The following is a 22,500-nucleotide window of genomic DNA, read 5'->3' as shown; positions in this document are numbered from 1 at the left end:
GTCCCAACGGTGTCCCCACGGTGTCCCCACGGTGTCCCCACGATGTCCCCACGGTGTCCCCACGGTGTCCCCTCGGTGTCCCCGCGATGTCCCCACCGTGTCCCCGCGATGTCCCCACGCTGTCCCCACCGTGTCCCCTCGGTGTCCCCACCGTGTCCCCACCGTGTCCCCCTTCACCCCAACGCCACCGAGGAGGGGATGAAGCCGCCCCCAGCCCCGTCCCCCCCGCTCCGGCCGCTCCCCCTTCCCAAACTCCGCTCCCTCGGCGCAGGGGTCCGGCGGCTCCGACCGCGCCAGATGTTTTTGCAACTGCACATCTGGGAACAATCAACCCCGCAGCAAGAACACCACAGTCCCTTTCATTCTGCTAAACCCCACCTTCCCCCAGCCTTTCCCCCCTCCCCCAGCTTTTTTTCTTTTTTTTTTTTCCCATTTTCCTTTTCTTTTCTTTTTTTTCTTCCCCCTTTTTTTTTTTTTTTCCTTTAAGCCTTCCCGTCGCCAGAGAGTGGGAGAACAAAGGGAATATTAAAGGATTCCAATTTTTTTTGGCCCCCGACCAGAGGTGAAGAACTCGGTGCCCCGATCCCCGTTTTCACACATCACCTTTCCCTCAGGGGCCCGTCCCCCAAAATAAATCGGGATAAAAGATCCCTTTTCTGCCATCTCTTTCCAGGACGGAAAATAAAAAAAAAAAACAACCCCAAACCAAACAAACCCCGGGCTTCCTCCAGGCTTTGGGGTATTTTTAGGCTTTTTGGAAGTGGTTAAAAATGTCCAGCAACTGTCAGGCCTCAAAGAAGGGCCCCCTCCCCCCGCGGCTGCCGTTCCCTCAGCACCCCCAAAACCAAGGGGGGCTTTGGCTTTTTGAGGTTAAAAAGTTGAAAACAGCTTTTTTTTTCCCAGCTCCCAGCCGCTGGAAGTTTTAAGGTGGTTTCACAAAGCCCCGAAATGGGGGCTCAGCCCCGTTTGCTGCAGGGGGGGGGATGGCCCCCGGAATTCCCGGGATTTAGGGGGGTTTCCCTCGCCCGCTCCTTACCAGTTAGTGCCGGCTCTGCCCTCGCCCGCCGCCGCGCTCTCCTCTCTCCGCTTCCCCAAAACTCTTGCAATGAGAGTCAAAAAAAACCCCAAAAAACCCAAAAAAAACCACCTCCTACCTCCAGCACGGGGGATCCGCTGGGTCCTAAAGCCACACCTGAGCCGGCCCCTTCCTCCTCCCGCGCTGCGGGGAGGGGGAAAGCCGGGAATAACCCCAAGCGCCCATCGGGGAGAACGCGCCGCTGCCGTGGGCGCCGCCGGCAGGGCTGGGCTGTTGTTTTTGGGGTTTTTTTTCTCCCGGTGGGATGAGTTTTAAACCCTTGGAAAAGAGAGCAGGGAGGAGGATCCCGCGCGGCTCCCGCACGGAGCGGGCCGGGGCTGGTGCTGCCGGAGGGAGGGAGGGAGGGAAGGAGCAGCTCGGGGAATTTTTCTGGGAGGAAAAAAAACCAAACCAACCCCATCACCCCCAAAATCTGGGATGCTGGGATCTCATCACCCCTCCCGATGCAGGCCCGGCGCTGGCCGCTCCCGCTCCCCCCCAGCAGCGAGGATGCTGCAGCCCCGGCATGGAGCGGGAAAAAGGACCCAAATCCCGCTTTTCCCACCCAAACTGGAGCTGCTGGAGGCTCCGCAGCCCCCGGGGCCCCCTTTTCCCCGCTCCCGGCGCGTTCCGGGGGATCCCGGCGGGATGGGGATGATCCCCAAACCCCCCCGAGCTCGGCACGGAGCCAGAGCCGGAGGCGGGGGACGAATGCGGCGGGTTTGGGGTGAAAACCCAGCAAAGGAGCACAGGGAGGGCGCGGGGGGAGGGAGGAGGTCTCTGGAGACGGGAACGGGGCAGAGCGGAGGAGGTCGGGCTCGCTCCCGTGGGGTTGGATCCCAGCCAGCCCGCGCTGGGTTGCGCCGCGGGCTGAGCACCAAGACAGGGCCCGGGAGCTGCAAAACCCAGGAAAAAGCGGATTTTCCGAGCAGGACGAGAGGCGGCCGGGGCTGGAAGGGGCTGCCAGCTCCTCTCCAGCCTGGTTTGCCAGGCTGAGGGATGGATAAAACCGTCCAAAGCACCCCAAAACCACCTCAGCTGCTCCCACCAAGCTCCAGCGTTACCCTCACGCCAGCCCTGCCAGCCTCCACCCAGGGGCAGGAGCTGCCTGTCAATCGTTAAATCAAATCAAATTAAATTAAGTGACACCCTCCCGCCCCATCCGAGGGGAAGCGGCTCCTGGGTGCTTTTGCTTTGAAAACCGCCAAGAAAGGGCAAAACCCCGCGAGGGCTGTGCGAGCGTGGAGGGATTGTGCGGCTCGGGAAGCCTGGGTTAACAGCTGCAGCCTTGGCCGGGCCTGCAGGAAACCTCTTACCTCTGCTTGTGCCTCATTTCCTGATCTAATCCCCAGCTCCCGGAGGGCAGAGAGGCGCCGCCGGCGCTCGGAGGGGGTTCAGACTTTCCATGGAAGCAAATCCCTGCAGGAACCAGCCCGGGATCCCGCAGGCAGCTGGAAAAGCCGGGCAGGGGGTGCGGGCAGCACAGCCCCCCCCGCCCGGGGAGCCGCTGCTCGTCTCCGTCTCCCGCCTTCCCCAGGCCTTGGCTAGGACACCTGGGCTTTTCCAGCGATTACTGTTGTTTTCTAGGAAATTCCAGCTGGAGAGAGGCTCTCCAGCTCGGTTCGGGCTGCAGGAATCCCGGCGGTGTCATCCCTGGCTCCGGGCCCTGCTTTCGAGCATCGAGCCCAGCGTTTCCCAGCGAGCCCGAAGCCTCCTCCCGGCGCCCCGTCCCGCACAGATCCGCACCGGTGCCATCCCGAATCCGCCCCCAGCGAGCAGTGCAGACGAGGAGCCAGGAAAATAAATGTTAATTTATTAGACAAGGCCCGTGATAGCCCCGTCCGGAACCCGACGGCTCCCGCACGCCGGGGCGTGGGAGGAGAGTTAAAAAATAGAGAATTTGTGGGGTCTGTAATGCTAGAGAGGCCCCATCCCAGAGCAGAGGAGCTCTGCCCGAGCATTCCGAGCGGAGAAGGGCCCTGGGGCGCGCTGGGGATGGAGCAGCATCGTTGGCAAGCCGGGAACGGGGACTGTAAACTCCCTACACATCTAGAGGGGACGGGGGCACGGGGAGGGGCTTCACAGTGACACAGAGCCGGGGGCGCCGGGGACAGCGGGGACCCCTGCCCGGCGGCTGGGCCGGCCACGAGAGGCCACAGCAGCCCCGGTGGCCGGCGGGAGCGGGAGAAACCCTGCGGGAAGGGCCGGGCTGGATGCTCCTCTTCCTCCTCTGGATCTTCTGCCCCGTTCCTGCTCCTCTGGGCTGTGGCCACGGGGTCAGCGTGGCTGCGGGAGCACCATGGCCACAGGGTCAGCGCGGCCACAGGGTCAGCGTGGCTGTGGGAGCACCGTGTCCATGGGGCCAGAGTGGCTGTGGGACCACCATGGCCATGGGGTCAGCGTGGCCACGGGATGGATCAGTGTCGCCGTGGGATCAGCATGGCCATAGGACCACCATGGCCATGGGGTCAGCGTGGCCATGGGCCGTAGCCATGGGACCACCATGGCCATGGGATCAGCTTGGCCGTGGGCTGTAGCTGTGGGACCACCATGGCCATGGGGTCAGAGTGGCCGTGGGAGCACCATGGCCATGGGGTCAGCGTGGCCATGGGCTGTAGCCATGGGACCACCGTGGCCATGGGATCAGTATGGGCGTGGGATCAGTGTGGGCGTGGGATCAGTGTGGCCATGGGCCGTAGCCATGGGACCACCGTGGTCATGGGACCACCGTGGCCATGGGATCAGTGTGGCCGTGGGATCAGTGTGGCCATGGGCCATAGCCATGGGACCACCATGGCCATGGGGTCAGCATGGCCGTGGGATCAGTGTGGCCATGGGCCGTAGCCATGGGACCACCGTGGCCATGGGACCACTGTGGCCATGGGATCAGTGTGGCCATGGGAGCACCGTGGCCATGGGCTGTAGCTGTGGGACCACTGTGGCCATGGGATCAGTGTGGCCATGGGAGCACCGTGGCCATGGGATTCATGTCCGCGATGCCGAGGGATCCCGCCCGCCTGCCACATCCCTGCTTTTTCTGGGATCAATAAATTAAGGAAGTGTCTGAGGCGGGGGCAGGCGGGCACGGCTGGCACTGCTATCTCACGGCGAGGGACATCCTGGGCGTGGCGAACAGCGGCTGGTCCAGGGGCGGCCAGCCCGGCTGCTGCTGGCTCAGCTCCTTCTCCAGCCTCTTGAAAAGCTTCTTGGAGGCTTTTTTCCGGCGCAGCCTTCGGAAGCAGCCGAGCAAGCCGTGATCCAGGGCGGTCTGGGGCCGGAACGGGGAGGGAATCAGGGCAGGGGGAGGGAAGGAGAGCCCTGTGCCCACCCCAGACAGCTCCAGGAGGACCCCAAAGCCCCCCCGGACCCACCTCCAGCACGAAGGCGGCGAAGAAGTTGAGGGCGGCGATGCCCAGGAGGAGCAGCTTGAAGTTGAAATCCTCGATGGCCTGGAGCTTCAGCAGGGATTTGGGGAAGCCCAGCGGGTACAGGGTCAGCCAGATCATCAGGCCGAAGAGCAGGACGAGCACGAGCAGGAAGAGCACTGGGGGCGAGAGGGGACGGGTGAGCAGCAGCAGCAGCAGGAGGAGGAGGAGGAGGAGGAGGAGGAGGAGGAGGAGGAGGAGGAGGAGGAGGAGGAGGAGGAGGGCGGTGGCTGGCGGTGTCCCCACCGTTGGTGTAGAGCGGCTCTCGGAAGGGGTGTCCCTTGGACATGGCCACGGCCAGGATGAGGTACTGGAAGCCGCTGACGCAGAACAGGACGGTGTTCTCGTAGTTGGGCAGGTTCTGGGGCGCCGTCACCGTGCTGTTCAGGGGCACGAACCTGCGCCAGGGGACAGGGCACGGGGTCAGCCGGGAGGGCCTGGACACCGCCCTCGTCCTCCATCGAAGTCACGACTTCCTCGTGAGTGGAGGGGCCAGGAGCAGCTCCAGTCTCTGCTCTGGGACCAGGGATGGATCCCTTGGGAATGGGAGCTGTGCCAGGGGAGGGTTTAGGTTGGATATCAGGAAAGGTTCTTCCCCAGAGGGTGCTGGGCACTGCCCAGGCTCCCCAGGGAATGGGCACAGCCCCGAGGCTGCCAGAGCTCCAGGAGTGTTTGGATAGCGCTGCCAGGGGTGCCCAGGGTGGGGTTGTTGGGGTGTGCAGGGCCAGGGGCTGGACTCCCGGATGATCCCCCAGCTGAGGACACTCCATGGTTCCCCGTCTGCTGCCAGACCCCAAAGCCCCGGACAAACCCTGGGCTCTGCCACAACCGCGGCGCCGCTCCCATCCCCAAACCCACGGGGAGCAGGGGAGGTTTAGATGGGATCCTGGGAAGAATTCCAGCACGGGAAGGGCTGCAAAGCACTGGAACAGCCTCGCTGGAATCGCCAGCAAGTGCCCGGAACACCCCTGCACGCGGCACTCGGGCTTCAGCGGCGAACTGGGGCTGGCGCTTGGCCTTTTCCAAGCTCGGAATTCCCGGTTCCCCGATTTCGGGCGCCTCACCAGCTCTGCGAGACGGTGACGAAGTAGCTGAGGACCTGCACGGCGACGAGCAGCGCCGTCTGCAGCACGAGGCTGCCCAGCACCAGGCCGCTGATCAGGGCCCCCTGCGGGCGCCGCACGCCCAGCGCCGGCGCCGGCCCCGTGCGCCCCATCAGCACGGCCACCGTGGTGGTGATGACCAGGTCGAAGAAGAGGAACTGGAAATCGCTCAGGTTGGTGTTGATCTGGGGAGGAGGAGAGGGGCAGGCGGGGTGAGGCGATGCCGGGGAATTCCCGGGGAAAAGCGGGGATTTGGGGCGGCACTCACGGTGTAGAGCAGCAGCACGGACACGAACTGCACCAGGCTGTACAGGGCCATGTACTTGAAGACCCCGAAGGAGGTGACCAAGGAGCACCGGCCCTCCCTGCGGGGGGACACGGGGTCACCCACCGGCCGCCCCCTCCCCGGGAGCTCTCCCGAGGGGGTCAGCGGCGTTCCCGGGGTTGCCCCGCGCTCACCGGATGACCCTGGGCACGCACTCGATGGTGGCCACGCGGGAGGTGAAGGGCGAGGCCACGGACGCCTCGGCCTCGGACAGGGAGATGCCCACGTCGGCCGCCCGCAGCGCCCCGCAGTCGTTGGCACCATCCCCGCACATCCCCACGCAGTAGCTGCGGGAAAGGGACCCCACGTTCCTCAGGGATTGGGGGAAAGGGACCCCACGCCCTTCAGGGATTGGGGGAAAGGGACCCCACATCCCTCAGGGAATGGGGGAAAGGGACCCACGTTCCTCAGGGAATGCGGGAAAGGGATCCACATTCCTCAGGGACTGGGGGAAAGGGATCCACGCTCCTCAGGGATTGGGGGAAAGGGATCCCACGCTCCTCAGGGAGTGCAGGAAAGGGATCCACATTCCTCAGGGATTGGGGGAAAGGGACCCCACGTTCCTCAGGGACCCCACGCTCATCAGGGAGTGCAGGAAAGGGATCCACGTTCCTCAGGGATTGGGGGAAAGGGATCCACGTTCCTCAGGGATTGGGGGAAAGGGATCCCACGTTCCTCAGGGAGTGCAGGAAAGGGACCCACGTTCCTCAGGGATTGGGGGAAAGGGATCCACGTCCTTCAGGGAATGGGGGAAAGGGATCCACGTTCCTCAGGGATTGGGGGAAAGGGACCCACGTTCCTCAGGGATTGGGGGAAAGGGATCCCACGTTCCTCAGGGAGTGCAGGAAAGGGACCCACGTTCCTCAGGGATTGGGGGAAAGGGATCCACGTCCTTCAGGGAATGGGGGAAAGGGACCCCACGTTCCTCAGGGATTGGGGGAAAGGGATCCACGTCCTTCAGGGAATGGGGGAAAGGGACCCCACGTTCCTCAGGGATTGGGGGAAAGGGATCCACGTTCCTCAGGGATTGGGGGAAAGGGATCCACGTCCTTCAGGGAATGGGGGAAAGGGACCCCACGTTCCTCAGGGATTGGGGGAAAGGGATCCATGTTCCTCAGGGATTGGGGGAAAGGGACCCCACATCCCTCAGGGAATGCGGGAAAGGGACCCCACGTTCCTCAGGGAATGGGGGAAAGGGACCCACGTTCCTCAGGGAGTGCAGGAAAGGGATCCATGTTCCTCAGGGAGTGCAGGAAAGGGATCCATGTTCCTCAGGGATTGGGGGAAAGGGATCCATGTTCCTCAGGGATTGGGGGAAAGGGATCCCATGTTCCTCAGGGAATGGGGGAAAGGGACCCACGTTCCTCAGGGAATGAGGGAAAGGGACTCCACGTTCCTCAGGGACCCCACGTTCCACAGGGAGTGCAGGAAAGGGACCCCACGTTCCTCAGGGATCGGGGCAAAGGGACCCCACGTTCCTCAGGGATCGGGGCAAAGGGACCCCACGCCCCTCAGGGACTCCACGCCCCTCAGGGATCGGGGCAAAGGGACCCCACGCCCCTCAGGGACTCCACGCCCCTCAGGGATTGGGGCAAAGGGACCCCACGTTCCTCAGGGATCGGGGCAAAGGGACCCCACGCCCCTGAGGGACCCACGCTCCCGCGGATGCCCCGCTCCAGGCTGGAGCTCCCTGGTGCGAATGTCCCCTCCCGCGGCGCGGGCGCAGCCGGGGCAGGTCTGAGGCGTCTCCCGGCGGAAACCATTCCGGATCCCCAGGAGGAGCCCCCGATCCCGGCCTGGGCCTTACTCGAGCTCCTGCAGGCGGCTCACCAGCTGCGCCTTCTGCTCGGGCAGCATGCGCGCCAACACCGTGGCCTGAAGCAGGATCTGGAAGCGGGCAGGGCCGTCAGCGCCGCGGCACGGCCGGCCCCGAGGGGCTGGGGGCCAGCGGGGCACTGGGAATGGCCGGCAGGGCACTGGGAATGGCCAGCAGGGAGATGGGAATGGCCAGCGGGGACTGGGAATGGCCAGCGGGGCACTGGGAATGGCCAGTGGGGCACTGGGAATGGCCGGCAGGGCACTGGGAATGGCCAGCGGGGCACTGGGAATGGCCGGCAGGGAGATGGGAATGGCCAGCGGGGACTGGGAATGGCCAGCGGGGCACTGGGAATGGCCAGTGGGGCACTGGGAATGGCCGGCAGGGAGATGGGAATGGACAGCAGGGCACTGGGAATGGCCAGCGGGGCACTGGGAATGGCCGGCAGGGTGATGGGAATGGCCGGCAGGGTGATGGAAATGGCCGGCAGGGTGATGGAAATGGCCGGCAGGGAACTGGGAATGGGCGGCAGGGCACTGGGAATGGCCAGCAGGGCACTGGGAATGGCCGGCAGGGTGATGGGAATGGACAGCGGGGCACTGGGAATGGCTGGCAGGGCACTGGGAATGGCTGGCAGGGTGATGGGAATGGGCGGCAGGGCACTGGGAATGGCCGGCAGGGCACTGGGAATGGCCAGCGGGGCACTGGGAATGGCCGGCAGGGTGATGGGAATGGCCGGCAGGGCACTGGGAATGGCCAGTGGGGCACTGGGAATGGCCGGCAGGGTGATGGGAATGGCTGGCAGGGTGATGGGAATGGCCGGCAGGGTGATGGGAATGGCTGGCAGGGAACTGGGAATGGCCGGCAGGGCACTGGGAATGGCAGGCAGGGTGATGGGAATGGCCGGCAGGGAACTGGGAATGGCCGGCAGGGCACTGGGAATGGCAGGCAGGGTGATGGGAATGGCCGGCAGGGCACTGGGAATGGGCGGCAGGGCACTGGGAATGGCCAGCAGGGTGATGGGAATGGCCAGCAGGGAACTGGGAATGGCCAGCAGGGTGATGGGAATGGCCAGCAGGGAACTGGGAATGGCTGGCAGGGTGATGGGAATGGCCAGCAGGGCACTGGGAATGGCCAGCAGGGAGATGGGAATGGACAGCAGGGCACTGGGAATGGACGGCAGGGCACTGGGAATGGCCGGCAGGGCACTGGGAATGGCCGGCAGGGTGATGGGAATGGCCGGCAGGGTGATGGGAATGGCTGGCAGGGCACTGGGAATGGCCGGCAGGGTGATGGGAATGGCTGGCAGGGTGATGGGAATGGCTGGCAGGGCACTGGGAATGGCCGGCAGGGTGATGGGAATGGCTGGCAGGGCACTGGGAATGGTCGGCAGGGCACCAGGAATGGCCAGCAGGGAACTGGGAGTGTCCAGTAGGGTGATGGAAATGGCCAGCAGGGAGATGGGAATGGACAGCAGGGCACTGGGAATGGCAAGTAAGGCACTGGGAATGGCCAGCAGGGCACTGGGAATGGCCAGCAGGGCACTGGGAATGCCACACCGGCCAAAGGAACACCCGCAGGGAGCTCTGGTTTGGGGCTGTGAGGGCGCAGTGGGAAACCATGGAGAGGTCAAACGGATGGAGGGTTCCCAACCCCACTGGAGGGTTCCCAACCCCACCAGAGGATTCCCAACCCCTCCAGAGAATTCCCAGCCCCTCCGGAGGGTTCCCAACGCCACCAGAGGATTCCCAACCCCACCAGAGGGTTCCCAGCCCCTCCGGAGGATTCCCAGCCCCACTGGAGGATTCCCAGCCCCACTGGAGGATTTCCAACCCCACCAGAGGATTCCCAGCCCCACTGGAGGATTTCCAACCCCACCAGAGGATTCCCAGCCCCACCAGAGGATTCCCAGCCCCTCCAGAGGATTCCCAGCCCCACTGGAGGATTCCCAGCCCCTCCGGAGGTTTCCCAGCCCCTCCAGAGGATTCCCAGCCCCACTGGAGGATTCCCAGCCCCTCCAGAGGGTTCCTGGCCGGACTCACCCTGGGCAGGAGGTCGGCGAAGTGCTCACAGACCACCTGGAAGGATTTCCCGTTGAGGGCGAAGTGGCAGTGCCGGGGCGGGAGGGAGGAGCCGTCGCGCTGCTGCTGCTGCAGGCCCTGCGGGAGAGCAGCTCCAGCTCTGCAGCTCCAGCTCTGCAGCTCTGCAGCTCTGCGGAGCCCCCGGAGCCGGGCCGGGCCCGCCCGCAGCCGCGGCTCCCTGGAACCCCAGCGCCAGGCACACCCGTGGGGCTGTTTGGGGTACAGGGCCGGGCTGAGCCAGCCCCCCACGCCCAGCCTGGAGGTGTTTGGAGCTGCCGTCCCTGCCGGATGGGCTCCCAGGAAAGGGAGGAGCGGCTGAGCTCTCCCGGAGCAGGGATGCGTGAAGGGCAGCAGCAGCACAGAGCACTGCTGCCGCACTCCCAGCCTGGCAGCGCCCCAGGCCGGGCTGCAGCTCCCGGGGGGTGGAAGGTGCCCCTGCCCATGGAATGGGACGAGCTCCGAGGTCCTCGCCAACCCAAACCGTTCTGGGATTCTGCAATTCCCGGACTGCGGAGAAAGCCGGACTCGAGGGACTCCATTTCTTAGATATTGGGAAGGGATTCCTGGCTGGGAGGGTGGGCAAGCCCTGGCACAGGGTGCCCAGAGCAGCTGTGGCTGCCCCTGGAGCCCTGGCAGTGCCCAGGGCCAGGCTGGAGCACCCCTGGACCGTGGCACAGGACGAGCTTTAAGCTCCCTCCCAACCCAAACCACCCTGGAATTCCGGGATCCCACGAAAACCCTGCAGGGTGACTGGGCAGTCTGGGCTCCCACAAGGTGTCCCGGGCTCTCACCTCGGGCTGCTCCTCGCCCTGGGAATGCTCGGCCAGGACGAACTTGAGGGCGGCGGGTTTGCCGTGGCCGGGCGGCGAGGCCGTGACGAAGATCACGCCCTCCCTGGGCTCCACCATGCGGCACCCGCGTGCCACGTTCATGGCTGTCAGCATGTTGTCCCCTGCCAGGGACACGTGGGGGGACCAGGAATGAGCGTTTGGAATTTCCAGGCCAAGAGGAGCAGCCCGAAGCGGCCGTGTCCCCTCTCCCGGCCACCGCAGCTACGCGGGGGCTTTGCTTCCCCCTTCTTTCCCCCAAAACCTCCTGTCTGCCCTGCCCCAAAGGAAAGTGGGTTCAAATCCTGTTTTCCTGCCTGGAAAACACCTGGAGGTGACTCTGCACCCCCCCCCCCCCCCCCCCATTGGCCACGAAATTCGGGATTTAGAACACGCCGGTACTTAGAGGATGGGCAGCAGCACGACGAGTTCTCCCACCCGAAAAACCTCCACACCCCGAGCCCACAGCAAATCCTGCGTGCCGAGGGCAGGGATGCACAAAGCCGGGATCCAGGAGGCTGCTCCGGGCCACGGATTCCTGCTGGGACCCCTGCTGGGGTCCCTGGAGGGATTCTGGGTGGGATTCTGGGTGGGATTCTGGGTGGGAAGGTCCTTCCCCCTCGCACCCCGCCCAGCACTGTCCGTGTGCCCCGGACCCCGCTGCCCCCAGGGCCACCTGTCACCATGACGGGGCGGATGTTGGCGCTCCTCAGCAGGTGGATCACCGGAGCCGACTCCGGCTTCAGGACGTTCTTCATCACCAGGAAGCCCAGGAAGCTCAGGCCGCTCTCCACGGAGTCCCTGGAGGGAGACAAGGAGCCTTTCATCACCTCGTCAACGCCAGCAGGGAGCATCGAGGGGTGTGAACAGGGAAAAACCCATCTGGGAGGCAGCCGGGAATTCCTCCGGGATGGATTAGGGTTTCAATCCCTGCGGGGCATCCCGGGAAACGCTGGGAGCCAGCGAGGAGGTGGAGAGAGGCAGCGCTGGCACCAACCTGGGGAGCTGCAGGGCCTCCTCGAAGGTGGCCACTGTGCCCAGGGCTTTGCAGGCCAGGGCCAGCACCCGGAACCCGTCGGTGGTGTAGAGCCGGAGCATCCGGGAGAAATCCGGGGGCACTGGAAAAGCGAGGCCAGAACAGCTCCTGAGGGAAGCCCGGCTCCGGAGAGGGGACACGGAGCTCCAGGGCTTGGGGTGCTCGTGAGCAGCTGCTCCTCGAGGAGCCTGGAGATCCCACACTGGGCTGGGGGAAGCTCTCCCCACTTCCAGGAGCCTGGAAATCCCACACTGGGCTGGGGGAAGCTCTCCCCGCTTCCAGGAGCCTGGAAATCTCACACTGGGCTGGGGGAAGCTCTCCCCACTTCCAGGAGCCTGGAAATCCCACACTGGGCTGGGGGAAGCTCTCCCCACTTCCAGGAGCCTGGAGATCCCACACTGGGCTGGGGGAAGCTCTCCCCACTTCCAGGAGCAGGGAAATCCCACACTGGGCTGGGGGAAGCTCTCCCCACTTCCAGGAGCAGGGAAATCCCACACTGGGCTGGGGGAAGCTCTCCCCACTTCCAGGAGCCTGGAAATCCCACACTGGGCTGGGGGAAGCTCTCCCCACTTCCAGGAGCCTGGAGATCCCACACTGGGCTGGGGGAAGCTCTCCCCACTTCCAGGAGCCTGGAAATCCCACACTGGGCTGGGGGAAGCTCTCCCCACCTCCAGGAGCCTGGAAATCCCACACTGGGCTGGGGGAAGCTCTCCCCACCTCCAGGAGCCTGGAGCTCTCACCCTGAGCTGGAGGAAGCCCCCAGCCCCATTCCCCATCTTCTGGTTCCCGTTTTCCTCCCCTCCATGTGGCTGCAGCCACTCCAAAGCCTTTGGGAGCTGCCCCACGGCGCTCCTGAGGATCATTCCCAGGGGGATGAGCTGCGGGGACGCTGAGCCCCGTCTCCCAGTACGAACCAGTTTCCTTCCTGCACAGACTGGCCACCATCTCCGGGGCGCCCTTGACGTAGGCGTGGGCCGAGGCTTCCCCGGGCAGCTTCACCAGGACGCTCATCCTCTGGAAGGAGGAGGAGAACGGGAAACGCCGCAGGATCCCCACGGGGGCCTGGTGCTTCTGTGGGGAGCGGGCGGGCGTCAGGCCCGGGCGGGATTTCTCCAGGAGGCGGGAACGCGGGAAGCCGCCCCGTGGGATTACCCTGTCCCGCGGCTGCTCCTCCTCCGGCGGAGGTCTCACCACAGCCAAGACCTTCATCCCGAACTGCTGGGACGCCGGGAGCTCCCCTTCCTCCTCTTCCGTCATCTCCAGGCGCTGAAACCGAGACCCCAAAGCGCTGCTGAGCTCATGCACCCCGCAGAGGATCCTACACCCCCCGTCCCGGCAGGGTTCCGGACCCACAGCCCCCTCCTCACCCAGCCGGTGGATTCCAGCATCTTGAGGTCCACGGGGTCCCCGACGAGCTGTCCCCGCAGCGGCGACACGGCGTGGCACGCGGCCAGCGCGTAGAGCAGGGCCCCGGCGGGCAGGCAGCGGGGCTCACGCACCATGGGCAGGAAGCGCTGTCCCTCCAGGGGCACCACACCCCACACGTCCAGCCCCTCCTCGGTCAGCGTCCCCGTCTGCGGGCAGAGCGCGGTGGGTCCGGACGAGCCCCGGGGCTGGCGGTGGGGCCGGACGATCCCCGGGGCTGGCGGTGGGGCCGGACGAGGCCCTGGGGCCGGCGGTGGGGCCGGACGAGGCCCCGGGGCCGGCGGTGGGGCCGGATGAGTCCCCAGGGCCGGCGGTGGGGCCGGACGATCCCCGGGGCCGGCGGTGGGGCCAGACAAGGCCCCGGGGCCGGCGGTGGGTCCGGATGAGCCCCGGGGCCGGTGGTGGGGCCGGCGGTGGGTCCGGATGAGCCCCGGGGCCGGCGGTGGGTCCGGACGAGACCCCGGGGCCGGCGGTGGGGCTCATCCGGGGCCGGCGGTGGGGCCGGACGATCCCCGGGGCCGGCGGTGCCCGGCCGGCCGGGCCCGGCTCACCTTGTCGAAGCAGACCAGGCGCAGCTTCCCGGCCAGGTTGATGCGGGGCGGGCTGATGCAGAAGATGCCCTGCTTCTTCAGCCGGTTCTGGGCGTAGATGGTGCCCACGGTCATGGCGGCCGGCAGCGCCGGCGGCACGATGACGGTGACCAGGTCCAGGGCGCGGATGATGATTTGTCCCACGGGGACCTGGGAGGGGAGGAGGAGGGAGAGGGGTGGGAATCCCGCACGCCCGATGGATCCCGGGGGATTCTCCCGCTCCCAGGGCCCTACCTGGTTCCTAACCAGGATGAGGATGCTGTACACGGTGCCGATGAGCGCTGTGCCGGGGACAACGGGCGCGGTTACAAAGTGCAGGCGCAGCATGGGGGGGTCCCACCATTCCATGGGATTTGGGGGCTCTGGGATGCGGCTCCAGGCCCGGACCTACCCAGGACAGCCAGGAACATCACGAACTTCACAGCGTCCTTGTAGAACTTGAAGCTCACGGGTTTGGGGTAAAGGATGGAGCTGATGAGGTCCCCCTTGGCCGTGCAGAACCCTGCGGAACAGGGCCAGGTCACCACGTGGCACCACTCCCAAGGGAGCTCTCCCCGCTTCCAGGAGCAGGGAAATCCCACACTGGGCTGGGGGAAGCTCTCCCCGCTTCCAGGAGCAGGGAAATCCCACACTGGGCTGGGAGAAGCTCTCCCCGCTTCCAGGAGCAGGGAAATCCCACACTGGGCTGGGGGAAGCTCTCCCCGCTTCCAGGAGCAGGGAAATCCCACACTGGGCTGGGGGAAGCTCTCCCCGCTTCCAGGAGCCTGGAAATCTCACACTGGGCTGGGGGAAGCTCTCCCCACTTCCAGGGGCTTTCTCATTCATCCCGGGATGCACCCCAAGGCCTCACCTGTGCGGGTGACCACGGCCAGCACGTCCGTGCCCGCGTAGGCCCTGGCCTGGATGACCTGTGTCCCGCAGAACAGCGTGTGCCGCCGGTGCTCCTCGGGGCAGTACGCGGCTCCGGCCGCCTGCCCACCCGCCGGCAGCGGCGTCTTCATCACCGGCACGCTCTCCCCTGCCCGGAGAACATTCCCAGCAGGAATTATCACCCCGTGGGGCGGTCGGGAGCCAAGCAGGGACGGGCGGCTCGGACCGAATCCCGCGGGCCCGTGGCTCTCACCGGTCAGCAGGCTCTCGTTGACCATGCACTCGCCGGTCAGCAGCGCGGCGTCGCAGGGCAGCAGCAGCGCCCCGTCCGCGGGCAGCCGGATGCAGTCGCCCGGCACCAGCTCCGCCGAGCTCAGCACCAGCTCCTCTGGAAAAGGAGCCGGCTCAGGGCTCGGGGAGCGCGGCTCGCTCCTCCCCGGCCCCGGGAAAGAGATCCCCGCGGGCGGGACCGGGCGCCGCGGCGCACAGGGAGGGGTTAATGCCGGGCCTGAGGGAGAACTGATCCCAGGCCTGGGGATAACTGATCCTGCCGGGAATTCCCAGGGCCTCCCGCAGGTGCCAGCCCCGGCGGTGGGGACGGCACTGACGGCTGCGGACAGCCGGGATCGGGGCATGTGGAAGCAGAGCCTCCGGAGGAACCCTGGGATTCCCAGCACCGGGAAGAGCAAGAGGAGGAGGAGGAGGAGGAAAAGGAGCAGGGCTGGTGGGACAGGGCAGGGATCCGTGGGTGGGATTATCCCTAGAATCAGCTTTTTTCTCTCTTTCCCTCAAATTTCCTGTTAAATTAAATCCATATTGGCTTTGGAAACGGCCTCGTCTGCAGCTCCATCCGGGCAGAGGCTAACGGGACCCCAACACCATTCCGGAGTCTCACAGCATCATTCCCACGTATCCCAACGTTATTCCCACGTATCCCAACATCCTGGTATCTCATAACATCATTCCCACCTATCCCAGCATTATTTTGGTGCAGAACTGGGATCCCAAAGGACGCGTTAGCCCCACACCCATCCCCAAACGCTTCCCTCTCACCTCCGCTGGGCCGCCGGACCCGGACCCCCACCGACATCCTGGCCATGTTCCGCAGGGTGGTGCTTTGCTGGGAGGGAGGGAGCAGTGAAAACCCACCCCAAAACCCGGGAAAGCATCCCCAAAAACGGTCCCAAGGGCTCGGAAGCGGGGATGGAGGGCAAGGAGAGCTGGGTGAGGGCTCAGGGGCCACAGAGCACCCGGAACGGGGCTGTTCCATGGGATGTGATCCCACGGGGCTGTTCCATGGGATGTGATCCCACAGGAGCTGCCAGCACCTGGAACGGGGCTGTTCCATGTGTTCCATGGGATGTGATCCCACAGGAGCCGCCAGCACCTGGAACGGGGCTGTTCCATGTGTTCCATGGGATGTGATCCCACAGGAGCTGCCAGCACCTGGAACGGGGCTGTTCCATGTGTTCCGTGGGATGTGATCCCACAGGAGCTGCCAGCACCTGGAACGGGGCTGTTCCATGTGTTCCGTGGGATGTGATCCCACAGGAGCTGCCAGCACCTGGAATGGGGCTGTTCCATGTGTTCCGTGGGATGTGATCCCACAGGAGCTGCCAGCACCTGGAATGGGGCTGTTCCATGGGATGTGATCCCACGGGAGCCGCCAGCACTGACCTTGCGCGTCTCGTAGAGGGACAGCCCCAGGGAGAAGGTGGAGATGAGGAAGATGCAGGCGGCGTAGTAGTAGTAGGCATCGCACACCCAGAGCACCATGCTGAGCACTTGGAAGATGTAGAAGGGATTGAGCACCTGGAACGAGGGGAAAATCCGGGTTTGGGAGCGGGGAGAGCTTCTGAGAGCTCACTGGGACAGCTCCGGGCTCCTCGGGGTGGGAGAACCTCCTCCAGCCCAGTGTGGGATTTCCAGGCTCCTGGAAGCGGGGAGAGCTTCCCCCAGCCCAGTGTGGGATTTCCAGGCTCCTGGAAGCGGGGAAAGCTTCCCCCAGCCCAGTGTGGGATTTCCAGGCTCCTGGAAGTGGGGAGAGCTTCCCCCAGCCCAGTGTGGGATTTCCCTGCTCCTGGAAGCGGGGAGAGCTTCCCCCAGCCCAGTGTGGGATTTCCAGGCTCCTGGAGGTGGGACAACTTCCCCCATCCCAGCACAGGACCCCCAGGCTCCTTGGAGGAGGAAAAGCTTCCTCCAGCCCACCGTGAGGCCTGTGGGCTCCTGGATGCAGAGGAGAACGTGGCCCTTCCCTGACATCCCCAAAGCCTCCATCCTGCCCGGATTTCCCTACGGATGCTGCTCTCGAGGGTGCTCAGCCACCTCCGCACCCACCGGGGGCTGCCCCTGCCCGAGCCAAGAGGGCCAGGACGAGCCCCCTCCAGGGCTCTGCCTTCCCCAGCGCCCTCCCCTCCCTTCCCAAGGGCCCGGGAAGCGCTTCCAGCGAGGGACAGCGAGCAGGGGACGGATCTGTCCTGGGAAAATGCACTTGGGAAGCGCGGCCCAGAACCCACCTCCTCCACCAGGAGCCGGGCGTAGGACTTGACGGGCACCTCGATGAGGTTGGGGCCGTAGATCCTCCTTCTGCAGGGGGGCGGGGAGAGGGGAAGGAGAGGGAAGGGATTTTATCCTTGGGAAAGGAGAAGGAAGGGATTTTATCCATGGGAAAGGAGAAGGAAGGGGTTTTATCCATGGGAAAGGGAAAGGAAGGAATTTTATCCATGGGAAAGAAGAGGGAAGGGATTTTATCCTTGGGAAAGGAGAGGGAAGGGATTTTATCCATGGGAAAGGAAAGGGAAGGGGTTTTATCCTTGGGAAAGGGAAAGGAAGGAATTTTATGCTTAGGGAAGGAGAGGGAAGGGATTTAATCCTTGGGAAAGGAGAGAGAAGGAGTTTTATCCATGGGAAAGGAAAAGGAAGGGATTTTATCCATGGGAAAGGAAAGGGAAGGAGTTTTATCCTTGGAAAAGGAGAGGGAAGGGATTTTATCCATGGGAAAGGAAAAGGAAGGAATTTTATGCTTAGGGAAGGAAAGGGAAGGGATTTTATCCATGGGAAAGGAGAGGGAAGGAGTTTTATCCTTGGAAAAGGAGAAGGAAGGGATTTTATCCATGGGAAAGGGAAAGGAAGGAATTTTATGCTTAGGGAAGGAATGAAGGGATTTAATCCTTGGGAAAGGAGAGGGAAGGGATTTTATCCTTGGGAAAGGAGAGGGAAGGAGTTTTATCCATGGGAAAGGAGAGGGAAGGAGTTTTATCCTTGGGAAAGGAGAGGGAAGGGGTTTTATCCTTGGGAAAGGAGAGGGAAGGAGTTTTATCCTTGGGAAAGGAGAGGGAAGGGGTTTTATCCTTGGGAAAGGAGAGGGAAGGAGTTTTATCCATGGGAAAGGAGAGGGAAGGGGTTTTATCCTTGGGAAGAGCCGCATTTCCAACTCGGGGCCCCTCCCGCTGCCCAGCCCTCCGTGAGGAGCCCGGCTGTGCGGAGAGGCCAATCCCAGGAATTCCGTCCCAGCCGGCGGTTCAGGGTCTGGACGCAAGGAAAGCCGAGGCTCCAGGGCTCCCCTGCTCCCTGGAAAAGCCTCGGCCGCGCTTCCCGGAGCGCTGCCGGCTCCGTACCTGGTGCTGTGCTCCTGCAGCTCCAGCCCGGCCCGGCAGAGGTGCAGCTCCGCGCAGCTCCGGCCCTCGTCCAGCACGCTGCAGAGCGCCGGGGCAAAGGAAAACCGGGAAACCGCGTCAAAACCGGCGGGAACGGCGCAAGAACGCCGCGTCCAAGCCCTGGGGACAAAGCCCACCCCTCTGGGACAGGGAGAGCGCCTCGTGCCTTGGCCTCTCCGCGGCCTGAGGGTGCCAAGGGAAGGCAACAAAAGGGGCACAGTGCGGAGAGCCGGCAGCGTCCGGCTGTGCCAAACCGCTCCGGCCGGTCCCCTGCGGCCGGGCAGGCAGCACCGGCCCCCGCAGCGGCACCAGGGCCGGGCTCCAAAGGGCCGGGGGCGCGCAGGGAAGGGCGGTGATGCGGCTCCCGGGGGCTCAGGGGGATCCTGAGGGGCTGAGGGAGCGGGGAAGCGCCGGGAGCCGGGAATACCTGACTCTGCAGAAGGCCTGCCGCCGCTCCAGCCAGACGTAGCGCATTCCCTGGAAGAGGTAATACCTCAGGACGTTCTTCTGGCGGAAAAGGAGGTGTCAGCGGGGTGCCCAGCCACAGGGAGAGGGGGCGGAGGCGGGGGGTTCCCGAGTGCCACCTCCTCCTTGTCGTGCAGCCGGACGGTGTCGCGGCTCTCCTCCTCGTCCGCCACGCCGACGGCGATGCTGCTCCGGCGGTCCTCCGGCCGCGGCCCGGGCTGCTGCTCCAGGCTGCTCCAGGGGGGAACCCCGGGGTCAGCCCCTCGCCTGCCGCCCTCCCCCAGCGCCGGGAGCGGGCCCTGGAGCCCCGCGGGGACAGACCCCGCTCACCTGCCCTCGCCCAGCGGCTCCGTCAGCACCTTGGCGGTGAAGCACCGCCCGAAGCGGTCCTGGAACACAGGGATGGGCTGGCACAGGGACACCAGCATCCCTGCGTGCTCCCAGGAGCCCCGGGAAGGCCCTGGCACCCATCCTGGATGGTGGAACTGGCATCCCTGCGTGCTCCCAGGAGCCTTGAGAAGGCAGGAAGGCCCTGGCCACCCACCCCGGGGGATGGCTGAGCTTTGGGGACAACGAAGAGAAATTCCAAGCTGGGGTGGCTGGGATGGGAGGGGGAAGCGAGGAGTTATTTCAGGAATAATGATGATTCCTGGAACAGGACAATTCTAGGAATACTAATGAAATAATAATGATAATAATGATAATAAATTCCTGGGATAATCTGGTGCTTGATGAAAGGAGATGCCAGACACGGGGAGGAGGACAAGCAGAAGGAACATTCCCAGGGTCCTGTTGGGAAGCAGAGCCCGACCCCAGATCCACAAAATCCGACCCCAGACCCAGACAATGAAATCCCAGAGCCCCAGAACCCAAGCCCAGAGCCCCAGAACCCCAGCCTGGAGGGATCCCGTCGGGACTCACCCTGATGAGGAGCCAGTCCGCCTGGCCCAGGGTGCAGGGTTTGCACTTGGCCTGCACTTCCAGGCTCGGCTTCCAGTGGAAGAGCAGCAGGAGCAGCCCCGCGCTCAGCACGGAGCCCGCGTGGCACAGCAGCACCCGCCACGTCCTGGTCTGGTAGCCCGTGACCTCCTGGAGGAAAGGGAATCACTGGGAGCCACTGGGAGTCACCCGCACGCGGCTGCTCCGTCATGAAACCAACTGGAATTGGTCATCACCCATTAAACCCTAAACTCCCCAAATCCCGGAGCCTCCCGGCGTGACCCAACAGCACCCGGCAGGGAAAGCCAAGCGGCCGGAGAAGCAGCGCCCGGAGCCGGGGGTGTGGCAATGCCAGGGATGCGGTGCCATCCCCCCGGAGAACGCCCCGGACCAGAGCTCACCATGCGGGACGGGTCCGTGTCCGGCTGCAGCGTCCCGTAGCCCGGGCGCGGGGCCCCCAGGAGCCGGCTGCTGTCTGCAAAGCCACAGAAAACACGGCAAGGCCGTCAGCGGAGGGGCCGCTTGTCCTGCTCAGCCCCGGCCACGGGCTCCCGGCGAGGCCATCGCCGCTCGCTCGGTGCCACGAGGAGGGGGTGGCTCCTGCCCGGTGCAGCCGGGATCGCCGGCACTGCCCTGTCACCCTCCCGGGCATGTGACGGTCACGGGAAGGACGCCGGAGCGATCCTGGCGTTAGCCCAGCGGCTCAGCGGGCACGGGAAGGGAGCAGGGCTGGGCCGGAGCCAGGCGAGCTCGCCCGGCCACTTTTCCAGCTCGTTTGCTCCTTGTTTGCTCCTGGCGGACAAAAAAATTGGCACTTCCCAGTTTTAACCGTGCCCGGCACCTCCGATGCCCAGCCTGGGAGAGCGGGATCAGGGATCATGCCCGGGATCCCCTCAAGGGGGATTTCAGCCACCGCCTGTCCCGAGGCTGAACCTGCTCGCTCCCTAAATCCGCGCTGGATTACGGCTCCCGGCGCCGGGATCCCAGAGCAGCGGCGGGGACGCAACACGTGGCACGAACACGGAGCCGGGAGCTCGCTCCCAGCCCGGGAACGCGTGGATGTTTCCTGGTTGGGTTTCCAGGAGGGCAACGAGACCGGCTGAAGGATTTACACTGGAAAAACCGCCCCGGCCGCATTCCTGCTGCTCCCTGTCCGACCCCAGAGCTCCTCCGGAGGGGATAAAAGCAACGCGTTACAACATTCCCTGCTTTGGGGGATCCCGGTGGAAGGGGGATCCGTCTCTCCGGCTCCCGGGCCGCAGCCGGTGCCGCTCCAAGGGATCGGCTGGGAGTGGAGGAATTGGGGGATGAGTTCAGTAAAACAAAAGCTGCGCCGGCAGCCGGGAAAAGGAAGGGAGGGGTCGGATGTCCCCGGTGCCGGCCTCACATCCCGCAAAGAGCGCGGGCTCCGGGTGCGGGGACACCGGGAGCAGGCGAGGAGCAGCACGAAGCCCACGGCTGCGGGCGGCTCTCGCCCGAGGGCTTTGCCAGGGATCTGCAGGAGCCGGGGAAAAAGTATCCAAACAACCTGAAAACGACCCAATTTCCTTCCCGCAGCCTCGGGGCAATGGGAAGCCCGGCCTGCCCCTCTCCTGAACGGAACTATCCCGGCTTTTTGTGATCCCAAGGCAACAAATCCTCCGGAGGAACCAAGCGGCTCCCGCACAGCCCCGTCCCCGTGGGATCCCTCCCCTCCCGCTCCCATCCCGGCTGCTCCCGAAGCTCGGCAGGTGAGGAAAAGCTCCGGCATTGACTCACCCCGCCTCATCCCGCCGTTCCCGCTGGGGACGGGATCGGCCGGGGCGGGATCGGCCGGGACGGGATCGGCAGCGCCGCCATCCCCGGCCCAGCCGCGGCCGCGTCCGGGCAGCATCGGGAGCGTTGGGAATCGCGGCACCGAGGCCACTCCTCGCCGGCAAACACGGCGCGGGGGCTCCTGGATGTGCCTCCTCCGCCCTCGCATCCAGGGAATCGTCCCCGGAGCCCTGCGGAGAGCTCCGCTCTCTGCTTCCCTCCCCGCCGCGAAAAACAGGGATTCGAGAGGGGATAACAGCCAGGAGAGGCTGGAATCTCGGACAGGGTCAGCGATGCACCGGCCCGGCTTGTCCGGGGACGAGGGGAGCTGGGATCCCGCACTGATGACGGATTTGCACGGCCAAAATCCCAGCTGGAATTCCCCGCAGCTGCCCGGCTCCGAGTCCAGGCCCTGCCCCGTCCTCTCTGGGGGAGATCTGGGAAGAGGCTGCTCCGGGTGCTCCCACATCCACCACAGGTCCTGGCAGGGGGGAGGAACCCTCCGACTCCGGAACGCGGAGCTGGAAGCCGGGATAGGATCGTGATCCAAAGCCTGGCTGGGGATCGGCCGGGAATGCCAGATCCTATCCCAGGATTTGGCTCTGAGATGCAGCCCCCATCCCCAGCGGACGTGCACATGGAAAAGGGATGGATGCTGCTCCCAGGGACTTCTCCGCCAGCTCCCACAGCCCTTCCCAAGCCCCTTTCGGAAGGAAACCAACCCCAAGGGGCGCAGAGATGTCCTTTCACTCCTGTGGCTCCCGCTGGATGGTCAGGGCTCCCTGGGCAGCACCATCTGTCCGTCAGTCTGTCCATCCATCATCCATCCCTCCATCCCTCCATCCATCCATCCATCCCTCCATCCATCCCTCCGTCCATCCATCCCTCCATCCATCCCTCCCTCCATCCATCCATCCATCATCCATCCATCCCTCCATCCCTCCATCCATCCTTCCATCCATCCATCCATCCATCCCTCCGTCCATCCATCCCTCCATCCATCCCTCCCTCCATCCATCCATCCATCATCCATCCATCCCTCCATCCCTCCCTCCCTCCATCCATCCCTCCAT

General features: G+C 64.9%; 2 protein-coding genes across 9 annotated transcripts in view; both read right to left on the bottom strand.

Moving 5' to 3' along the window:
• MFAP2 (microfibril associated protein 2) overlaps window positions 1–2,724 on the bottom strand; it is a 13,026-nt gene extending 10,302 nt beyond the window's left edge. Inside the window, exon 1 of one of the 3 annotated variants that reach the window (XM_048326297.1) lies at window positions 2,392–2,724. The gene's annotated coding sequence lies outside the window, so the exon portion shown is untranslated. The other 2 variants (XM_048326296.1, XM_048326298.1) reach the window with 2 other exon arrangements.
• Window positions 2,725–2,868: 144 nt separating this feature from the next.
• On the bottom strand, window positions 2,869–22,271 carry ATP13A2 (ATPase cation transporting 13A2). Of its 6 annotated transcripts, none has more exons than XR_007207918.1 (29): window positions 21,392–22,271; window positions 20,035–20,108; window positions 19,616–19,783; window positions 19,025–19,083; window positions 18,814–18,925; window positions 18,657–18,736; window positions 18,191–18,268; window positions 17,090–17,159; window positions 16,251–16,385; window positions 15,627–15,693; window positions 14,827–14,961; window positions 14,554–14,721; window positions 14,095–14,205; window positions 13,938–13,984; window positions 13,665–13,853; window positions 13,056–13,262; window positions 12,841–12,954; window positions 12,603–12,759; window positions 11,650–11,770; window positions 11,329–11,453; window positions 10,617–10,777; window positions 9,787–9,903; window positions 6,063–6,215; window positions 5,872–5,968; window positions 5,565–5,788; window positions 4,747–4,898; window positions 4,447–4,619; window positions 3,625–4,343; window positions 2,869–3,594 (listed from the first exon to the last, which is right to left on the bottom strand). XR_007207918.1 is itself a non-coding variant. In XM_048326293.1 (29 exons), the coding sequence occupies exons 1-29, from the start codon at window positions 21,894–21,896 to the stop codon at window positions 3,962–3,964; spliced, it is 4,134 nt and encodes a 1,377-aa protein (XP_048182250.1). In that variant the 5' UTR covers window positions 21,897–22,271; the 3' UTR covers window positions 2,869–3,961. The 6 variants fall into 6 exon arrangements, 4 of the variants coding, with proteins under 4 accessions (XP_048182250.1, XP_048182249.1, XP_048182251.1 ...); XR_007207919.1 differs by having other exon boundaries at window positions 3,659–4,343; XM_048326293.1 differs by having other exon boundaries at window positions 2,869–3,994; window positions 4,042–4,343.
• Window positions 22,272–22,500: the final 229 nt, after the last annotated feature.

Source organism: Corvus hawaiiensis, chromosome 22, assembly GCF_020740725.1.
Source record: "Corvus hawaiiensis isolate bCorHaw1 chromosome 22, bCorHaw1.pri.cur, whole genome shotgun sequence".
NCBI classification, from domain to species: domain Eukaryota; kingdom Metazoa; phylum Chordata; class Aves; order Passeriformes; family Corvidae; genus Corvus; species Corvus hawaiiensis.
This window is presented reverse-complemented; position numbering and strand designations above follow the sequence as displayed.